A 10,715-nucleotide genomic window follows, 5' to 3' on the forward strand; every position below is an offset into this window, starting at 1 on the left:
TATTCAGTATCCGTGAGTTTGTATCAACATGCGTATTCAAAGCGGGTTGTGTGTCTTCGATTACTATCGGCTGTATATGTATAGCTTTGTCACATATTTTCCTTGTAGCTCTCCCAGCAATACCAATATGCACTGGATCCATGGGCATCAAGATTCAAAAAAAAATCTTGCCAATGATGGCTAAATTGACTGTGTCATATATTTGTGAATAATTGCATAATACACGTACAAATCCCATACTTCGTGTTCTGAGGCTGGCGACTCGTTGCACAACTGTCAGTGCCTTAAAGAGCGCATAGGCCAATCGTGCAATATGTTTATAGTTACTGGGTATATTGTGATCGTTCTAAATGTATCAGTTGTCTAAAATGAAAAACTTGATATACAAGTTTTGTGTTTTAGTCGTTATTATCGCACCTGAACTACGAATTCGAGTTACCCTTACACACTGCTGGTTTAACCTGGTATCTGCCGAAGTATCTATAGAGTCTGTTGAAGAAATTGCAGGTGTTGTCCAAACAGTCCGAATAGATAGTGACATACCAACTAGTTTCACAAAGAACAGTAGTATTTGTCGCCCCTTAAATTTTATAAAGTTTTTCTTATCACGCTGGCCATATTATAAGTTACTAAGAAGTCACTGGTATAAGTTCTAAGCGAGACGCGATAGTGTTTGCCATCAGGTATTTTTTCCGTATCTGCGTCACAAACTATGTCAACTAATAACGACCTCTGATATATACTTATGTCGTGCAGGACCACATGAGCTACAAGTAGGTAAGTGGTTTACTAAGCCTGCTTAACGTATTCTCTGCATTGAGGTGATTAAGCCAGAATATTTGTGACAAGGGGGGTACAACCAGTGACAACCTCAGGTTCGGTTCATTGGACCAGTTAATCGCACATGTTTCACCGTTCGTCGCGCATGTTTCAGCTGCAAGATAGATCCTAAACAGATACCTCAGATTTAATATATCAATTTTCAGTCATCGCTAGTTAACCCCAGTAGTACAAAGCAAAATAGAGGGCGGGCTGAGGATTGAGGCGATACCTTTGTTGCTCAACTGCAATTAAAATTGGTCGATGAAAGAAAACTTTTTTTGTCACGAAATATCCCTCCAGAATATTCCTCATCAACTTATTGCCAACAAAGCTCCCAATGCTGCCTTAAAAAAACTTTGTCTAACTAATATATCCTATTCATCTCACGTTGTTTGTCCCTATACAGAGCTAGCGCACTTCAAAGCGAGAAACAGCTAAATTTAAGAGAAACAGTACATCCAATGACTGAATAGAGTAAGTTTACACGGTAGTCATAGTTGTAAATCCGGCTACGATTTCAATCTATTCGCTCTTCATGTATCTGAGAATTCAAGGGTTTAGGGTATAATATGTTCTATATTCGCAACCAAACCTTGCTGTTGAATAGCAGTGCATTGTACATGTTCTAGAAGGTCGGCGAGTATTTTGTCACACTTGACTACGTTTTAGTCGGTGTCTTCAGTTATTGTTTTCAAGATGCAACAGGCTCGGTGGAAGTTTCACAGGCTAACGTATTTCGTTGACACGCTTAGTCGATTGTGGATGGCTTCGGGGCATGAATCTGCAACCAGTAGTATTATCGGAAACGGTTGATGGTTGACAATATTGTCGCGGGGTGCAAACAATATGCAAATGCTCATATTGGAAGGACCCAGGGAATGAGACGATAGGATGAGTTACGTTCATAATAGGTATCAGCGCTTATGTATAAACCTTAAGTGTTCAGATCGGTCATGCCAAACTCCAACGAAATACTAAACTTGGATTCACTTTTGAGACAGTAACCGGTTTGCACAGTGTTGCCGTATACAATGCGCGTACAACATGTACCATTTAGGATGTTATGTGTAGGAGATGCAGCGTTGTTTGTATGTGTTTGAATCCCTCTAGCCACAAATATGGTGGTGCATCGCTGTGATAGACGTATTCCTCCCCCTTTTGTTCTGGCAAATTGTGTACTGAGTCTTCCCTGCTATCTCTATATTGTGTACTGAGTCTTCCCTGCTATCTCTATTCAATCTTGCTAAGAACTATACAGAAATCACCTAGCTATAGTCCGTGTTTTATCTTTCAGGTTGCATGACTGAACTTCATCTGCGTTGTTGGTTATAGTAAACTACTACAAGCGCACCATCCTAAGTTTTCCATTCATTGAAGTATACAAGAGCTAAAATAATGGTTTGTCGGCTGATTGTGTATAAAAAAATTAAGAAGATTCCATACTAGCAAGGCTTGTCAACGCTTTTACTGTTCCATCACTCTCGCAAAGGTAGCAATAACAAGAAAAATATTTAGTATTCACCAGATGTAAATATAGACTCGGGCTTGCGATGCATTTTATGAGGGGGATCCCGAAATTGATATTGTATTTCGTATTGGAATTAAGTCCGATTTCTTCATTATTCCCTTCATCACTAATGTCCTGTCACGGCCGTGTGGACTAGTGCGTTTACATCAAAGAGTTTGATGATAAAATTGTGCTGAGTTTTGTATCTAAGCAATAAAGTATCTATTATATAAAGAGTCAGGGGCTGATATTGGTGTATATATTCGAAAATCCAGTTTCCATCTCCGAGTATTTTCCGGTATTGATTTCAGTAAATTCCACAGTGTAATAAACTGATTTCAAAACATTGTCAGGCGTTGTCGCTCACAATTGTCTGTTTGTGTGAGCTCTCTATAGATACAGGGCCGTGCATCGGTTGATTTGATTGTGTATAGCCGAGTGTCTTTCGGTGTATGATGGCAGGTGGTCTAATATCGCTTCAAATATCAGTACGACCTCTTGGCGAGCGAAAACTAGTGCTTGACGAAGAAAGTGCAGTATGGTTACGCATACTTTGACTCAATCGGTATCTGGAGCCAATTGGAAGCTCGAGATATAGTTTTAATCATGCCAACTATACTTTTTCACTAGGAAAAGAGGTTTCCCGCGGAACGTTGCATATCTTGAATTAGAAGTTAAAGAATGCTACTCCGTACTTCAAGTGTTGGGCTAGCTTGAAACGAGGAGATCAACTGCGGGGATGGCACACCATGGAGTGATACTAGAACAAGATTTTCACCACTAAAAAGTGTTGTCGCGCGAAACGTATACATCAATCCAAATACGAGAAAAAGAAACACACTTTAAGCTTTTGCCGTCATCAATTAATATCAGGAAATTCTATAAGAAGACAAACAACCTAAATTGTCATGTGCATTTTTATTTATTTACTACACGGCATGGTTGCAAATTTATAAAAACCCTAAACCTTAAACCCGAAACCCTAAAACATAAATAGGAGAATCTCACCTTTTTGCTTGTGTTGTCCACAGTTCAGGATGTGAATCAGATGTCTACAGAAGCTTATGATTAACGATACAAGCGATCGTACAGAAAGTCATAAAAATGTTATGCTCATATATTTGATATGTTTTAGTATGGTTCTTTGAGTCTATCCTGGAAATTCGTGTAGACTACGCTGGTTGCCGCCCGCCGGTGCTTTGCCAACCTGATCCGTGTTTCTTTAAACATTATACCCAATCCGTGCTTTTTTAAACACCATACGAGTTTGGTGTTAAGACAATCAAACACCCCTTCATGTACAGTGACCATTGAAAATATTGGGTGAAACTTGTGGTTAATTTCAGCAGATATTGTACAAACAATCAATCAGTATTGGTTGTGTCTTGAAATGTCAGATAAGCACTGATGTTAAACAGTCCAACGCAACGAAAAACAAATGCTTTTAGGGAACATCCAATTATGTCTCACTGAATAGCTACTCTAAAATTCAAGTCTCGCGGCAAAGTCCTCGGTCGCTATAGACAGACTACGCTGGCTCTCGCAAATATACCACATTATTATTTCACGCAAGGTTACACTTTCCTACTATACCGGACAAACTTTGTCATCGCGCGTGTCCACACTGTATCGTTTGAAAGAAAGTATTTCGTTTGTTTTCGCGATCACGATTAGACATTGAAACTCAGTGAGTACTGGTTAGAATTATCTCATGATGGCGGACAACAATTTGCTAAAAAGTACTTCTACATATTTCAGCAACGACATGCCATAGAAAACAGCTGACACGAGAAAAAGCAAAAAAAAAAAGGCCTGAATACACTTATGCGCAACAAAATATTCGTAACATTTTAATCAGGTACGACCTGCAGTCCCATGGAGAGCTTACGCCGGCCGTGGTCACCCGCATATGTTTCATTCTTTCACGCTTTTCTTCTTTTATTGCATTTAGGAATAGTTGCAATTAATGACGTAGATTTATTCTTAAAAAGTAAAAAAGCAGAAGTATTTTATATATTGTGAAATTGGTCGAAAATAGAAATTGTAATGTGATTGAAACCGAGTACACTTGTAGGGACAAAACTCTAGGTTCAGTATAGCGATGAAATTCATATATCATACTATATCGTTGTCCATGGCTGTCAACCAAGCCCTGGTACTAACAAAACAGGCGATAAAACATCGCCTACCGGTACGATATTTCATGTATACGAAATCCTCTTTTTGCATCTTGGTAACGTCAAGTATGGCCACTAGTATATGTATAGGTATTCCTTTGGTGCATGGTTACAACCTTGCAACTGACCATCACCGTATCACATTGTAAGTGACCGACTAGAAATGATTTGTCTATTGAATACGGATGAAAAAAATGCTATAAATGTCAAATCGAGGAGACCAAAGATACATACATTGACGAAATGACTATACATAGATACTACATAGTTTGAGCATCATAAGGCTAAGATTGCAAAAAAAATCTATCTACAGTTTAGATTTGTTAATACTCCGCAACGAATACCGTGTTCTACATCTTGTGTGTGTGAGGCATTGCTGTCTTGGTATATCTAATAGCCAAAAAAATATACAAGCACGTGCATGGTACACGCGCGCGCACACACAAACGTCTCAACCTAAGAGGTGTATATTTGTCCTAGGGTACATTTAAAATGCATAATTAAGAACAAACGTATTCAGCTGTCTGTATTTGTTATTTTTAATGCATATCACTGCTTGGCTTCATGTTGTCCGAGAATAAAGTTGTTGCAAGGCCTGCAAGGATGCGTCTACTACCAAACATATATAGGGATAATATTATTTATTTCAAAAATGGCAAGTATGTATGATACAATGTATGAACATATGGTAGGGCTCTCATAGTCGCTGTAGTGGTTCAGGAAAGATTGATGGGAAGAAGTGGTCAGTAAATTCCCGTTTGAAGCTTGGGCCAAGTGAGTCGACAATGGAAGATACGTGCTGAGTCAATTCGGGCCGGTGTTGACAAAACACTGTTACTATCGAATGTTCCATATATTCGCTTGCTGACCTACTAAGTAGAGTACCCACCTCTGTGGTACGAATCGGGTCTGCGCCGTGTAGTGCCGCGGAATGGGTTAGTGCAGAGTACGAAATACCGAGTAACTATTTTAAACCCCAGCCTACAGCGCTGGCATAAACAGTCGCGATATCAAGTATACTATGACTGGGGAACAAAATAGTTTATACATCTATACAACTGCGCGCATTTACATTTGATATAGCAGCTATGTGGTGGATTGACAGGCATGGTATACAAACAACATAAAAAAAAGGGGATTTTATCGTCGTTTGATTCATGCGTAGTAGTCAAACCATAAATAGGCGTAGTGTAAGGAGGATAGTCTTTGACTTTTTTTTTTTTGATAAGACGAGACATGGTTGAACATGAAGGTTGGTTATTTTTATGTGCGTGTCTCAACATAAGTGCGTACAGAACAATATTTACGATTTATTTTGTTGCAATGAACTAACGCAAAGAGTAAGACATGGGTTGTACAAACTTACCTAGTATGTCAATATCAGACAAATTGTTTTTGTGAATATTGCACAAGATAACCAAAAGAAGGAAAGCAACACTGTTTTTTTTGCTCTCATACTGATTCAGCTCTGATTACCGCTACGAGTGTGGGCCTTTTTCTTCTTCTTCACACGATAGCACAGGTGCTTTAGCTCCCACCGAAAGGTGGAATTGTTCTGTATCCATCGGCGCGGATTAATACACCGTATGTCGTATGTCCTCCATCGTTGCATCACACGCCCCAAGCTTCTCACGGCAGTTCGACAATCATAACTTTTCTTCTATATTCCCAGAACCTCGCCAACGGGAATGAAGCCTGATGCGCATATAGACATACAATAATTTACCCTAAATTAAAGTATATAATATCATCCCTTTATACACGCATTGGATTTTCACCATTGACCAATCACGTGAGCCAAGGTTTCATTTTGCGCTCAAGCTGTAAGTGAATTTAAATACTAGTCTTTGCTGGATAATGTTTTGGAAGTGTCTGGTCTCATTTCCTCACATACACGCTCGAGTATACCCGATTCTTAACACTTGACAATATAGAAACAAATGAAATTTCGATTTTAGCTAGTTGTATGTATACTTTTAAATACAAATAGAGTACGAAACTGAAAGTACCATGATGACCATAAGCAACAACCCTACTCATAGGTATATATTACTAGCATAGCTAGTACCATTAATTTTTTTTTTGTACATGTAGTATATTTTCTTTTTTAGGATGTATTCTGTGCGCGGTTAACTACAACGTTGTGATTTGGTATTGTATTTAATGATCGAGCTAAAAAAACTCGAATATTACATTGATTGAGCGACTGATGGGCTGCGAAAAAAACCCACCACTTATCGACAAACTTATTGGGCACACTTAATATGTGGAAATGAACGAATGTTTTCGTACTAAAAAATACAAGCATCAAAATAGTACAACCATCAAATGTCGATTTTATATAAAGCGAAGGAACAATTGGTTTGAGCACATGTTTCGTATGACTACTCGATGCGAACAACATGTATCGAGTGAATCAATAAACGTTCATTTTGTAGTACTGCTAACAAGAGGAGGAAACGTGGAGCACATGCCCCATTATTTTTCTATGGGAAATAGATGAGGAGAAAATCATATTAAAATAGTAAATACCGTGAGAAATCAAAATTAAACATAAAGTAAATATTTTCCAAGAGTTCATAAGGATAACATTATTTATTTTAATTTGTTGGAAAAGTACTGGAGAGCACAAAGTTTTGTGGCAATTTCGAAGGAATAAGATAATTTTGATTTTACATTTTACCTTTCCAACGAATATGAAGCCTGATGCGCATTTATAGACATAAAAGTTTACCCTAAATTGAAACAAATAATATTATTCCTATTGGCAAGACTATCCGTATTGGTACGACGTCACTGTAAACGTTCGATTAATGTGCAGACTACTAGTATTTCGATGCGGAGACAGACATGAAGGTTACAGTAGGAGAATTTTTAAGTAAAACAAGCGATTGTGCAAAGGTATCAACAATTGCACTAACGCACAGTTGCTAACGATAAAATATACCACAAGCGGAGACTGTGATAATTACATACTTCATAAGTATTGTCAGTGTACAGTATGATCATCACACAAAGCATCGATATATATGTGACGTAAAATTCTAATTTGCATAAAGTCAGTCTCGTGCCAAACCTATTTTATCAAAAGTCACGAAGAGATACTGACGAAATTCACGTCAAAATTAAAACGAGTAGTATTTAGTCCGTTTGTCAAAACTGGAAAGAACTGCGAGCGTGAATGTTACGAGGAAGATCTTATGAACTATTCGCATGTTGACTTGCAGAAGAGAAAAGAAAAACAAAAAGAGAAAAAAACGAACGATTGACGATTGCTTTTTTGAAGATATTAGACTGTCTATCCGATTTGTACAGTCTACGTGGGTATTCGAAGCAGACTTGCGATGCATCACCACAAGTATGCTTCATTGTGCGTAAGTTGACCTTACATATATTTTTACCCGTACTCGAGAACGTGGTAATTGCATGATATATTTTCGCATTCAGCTCGATTGATGTAGGAGAATCTGGATTGTAAGTATGGACCAATCTCTGGCGAATTTGTTCACAACTTCTTTGAGACCAGCAAATATATCGTGTAGCAATTACTGATATCTCCATGAGTCATCTAAAACAGTTCGAAAGGTGTATCATTGAATTCGTGCCTACGAGAAGACCTTGCTAGCGATATTTTCTCTATTATATGATTTTTTCGCTGTCAAAAACCTAAATCACTATCAGTCACTATCAGTCAAGTTGACATGCCGGGTACACTATATTTGCATCGACAATCCGTTCTAATTGGCACCGCCAACTACTCCTTAAAAAAGCTGTTTGAAACATCGACAATCCGTTCTAATTAGCTCAGTACTCAATCCGAGTGTTGCCGTCTATTAGAGTAAAGCAAGGCTTTTCATCTCTAAATTCACAATTGACATTCAAGTAACTTTAAAACCGACATTGTCATTATTCAGGTCAAGATTTGTGGTTTTGGTCATACTCCCTAAATACATTACATATTGAACAACTCAACTGAGCAAGAATCATGTCAATTGAATTCAACTTAAACTTGAGGGTTTTTTTTCTTCGAGAAATTGACTACCACAGTTGCCAATGTGTCCTGTTTTTCGTCGTTCTGGCTCCAGCAATCAAGCCCGTCATTATACCCACGACCAATCCTTTGCTTCAGCATGTACGGTTGCATGTCATCTGATTGACGGTGTAATTTATATCGGTCCATAATATTTCGATATATGGCAAAGCAACCGCCACACACTTATAACAGGTTTGGTTACCTCATCAGTTTTATGTATAGGTACAAGCAAGCCATTTCCACAGCCCCTAATATGGCGTTGTTGTTATGGGTAAAAACAAGAGCTAAGGTGATGAGCAGAGGGATAACATCATTTTGTTTTGTTTTGCAGACTTATATCCGATCTACTTTCGCTCAAATTGCCAAAAAAATCCCACAGAATCACCAGATGGACAAATGAAGCTGAAGGCAAGGACCGACTAGTCACGAGATGAATTCTATTTTTTAATATTTCATAATCATGTCAGAGTTTTAGTCTGCCACAGACCATCTTGGAGGTAGTGCATGTTGTCGACTCCAATTCCTTTGTTTTTAGATTGGCTGTGCGGAGGAGAACGAGATATTTACTCAATATGGGTTGCTGTAATACATGCGGTGTGAAATATAAATTGTACTTTGATTGCAGAAGTAAGCGCACGAATAAAACATGATATACATCATAGCAGCGCGCACGAGGGATCTAAAAGTTGAAAATAGCACACATTGCGATAGGGTGAACTCACATGTCTTCACTGGACATCTTCATCCTGCCGATGGCCATAGCGTGCGTCTTCCCCTCGCCCATGATAGCCTGTGCAGGTCGCCAAACAAAAGAGAATAGTGATAAGGTAAGAGATATTCGCACAGGGAATATAGGAAATACACGTCGCGCACACACTCTGTTCGACCACCTGAGTAAACAAGAAGATTGGCACGTAACAACGTTATTTCCATCGACAAATATACGACAATGACCATACACACAGCTCAGGTCACATATAGCATACACACTCGGAATGTAACAAATACTTTTGCACTATATACAGAGACAAGCTTACCACGACAGTCTCCTTCTCCGCTGGGCTCATTTTGGCGCCAGGTGACGTTAATCCCGGGCACATGATATGTGCACCACTGAGTACAAAACGAATGGCGCCTTTGTCCACTTGTTCATGAGGCAGCAGGTCAGGGTCTGGAAAAGGCGCATAAACCCGATTTTAAGGTTAGATGACAGTGTGCTGCTATTGATAGCAACAAAGAAACTCAATCTAATGTACAATATAAATTTGTATACACACGTAAGCAAAAGCAAATAGCATCCGCCGACTTACATTTGTGTAGCAACCGTAGTGTGGGAATCCATGGTCCGTCATGTTCGTTGAAGAACAGTGGCTCGCCGTTGCTGTGTATCATCTGAATACGATCATGGCTACGAAATACAGACATTTATCAATACTATTGAAGTATTTTATATGTGGGACGTGCCAACTATATCTGCGAAACACATAGTGCACATAGGAAAGCAGAGGGAAGGAATTTAGAAGTGGCACATATATTCACAGGACTATCATCTGGACAGATTAATATACGTGTGCCCAATCACTCACCATTTGACAAGAAAGAGGGGCTGCTTTTTGGGGAACAGAGACTCGATCTCATCTTCTAGCATGGGGTACGAATCTAATACTTTCTGGCGGATACCACGTGCCACGGACGACTTCGTCTGGGTCTGACCGCTGATGCTCTCTTTAGGGGTGAATCTGGAAAGGGACAGAGATTATCAATGGAAATTTCAGGAATGTATATACGCAATGAAGTAAGCTAGACTTCATAGCAGTTGATAAAGGTAACTGGATAGTGAGATACACAATAAAAGAACTGACACACGCAGACACAGACACATATACTTCAATTCATACATGCATACAAACATACTAACATACCCACACAGACACCGACACAAATACATATATATATATATATTGTACAAGAGAGAGAGATATATATATATATACCCCCACACACAGACACACACATATATATACATCTATATATACACACACATATATATATATATATATATATACATATAAATATAAATATATATATATATATATGAATATCTATATGGATGCATATATATAATATTTAAATGTATATGCATAATTATGATTTTGTTCATGATTATATAATAAAA

General features: G+C 38.4%; 2 protein-coding genes across 2 annotated transcripts; both read right to left on the reverse strand.

The window, feature by feature from the left end:
• Nucleotides 1–7,393: 7,393 nt before the first annotated feature.
• On the reverse strand, nt 7,394–8,090 carry SARC_03485 (hypothetical protein). The gene has a single exon (XM_014302711.1). It carries the CDS (start codon nt 8,065–8,067, stop codon nt 7,705–7,707), a length of 363 nt encoding a protein of 120 aa, XP_014158186.1. The 5' UTR covers nt 8,068–8,090; the 3' UTR covers nt 7,394–7,704.
• Nucleotides 8,091–8,740: 650 nt separating this feature from the next.
• On the reverse strand, nt 8,741–10,487 carry SARC_03486 (malignant T cell-amplified sequence 1; the record flags this gene model as incomplete). Its single annotated transcript, XM_014302712.1, has 6 exons — nt 8,741–9,079; nt 9,262–9,329; nt 9,577–9,710; nt 9,850–9,947; nt 10,126–10,278; nt 10,462–10,487. 6 exons carry the CDS (start codon nt 10,485–10,487, stop codon nt 8,998–9,000), a joined length of 561 nt encoding a protein of 186 aa, XP_014158187.1. The 3' UTR covers nt 8,741–8,997.
• Between the last annotated feature and the right edge of the window lie 228 nt (nt 10,488–10,715).

The sequence above is a fragment of the Sphaeroforma arctica genome (genome assembly GCF_001186125.1).
Source record: "Sphaeroforma arctica JP610 unplaced genomic scaffold supercont1.178, whole genome shotgun sequence".
Classification (NCBI taxonomy): Eukaryota; class Ichthyosporea; order Ichthyophonida; genus Sphaeroforma; species Sphaeroforma arctica.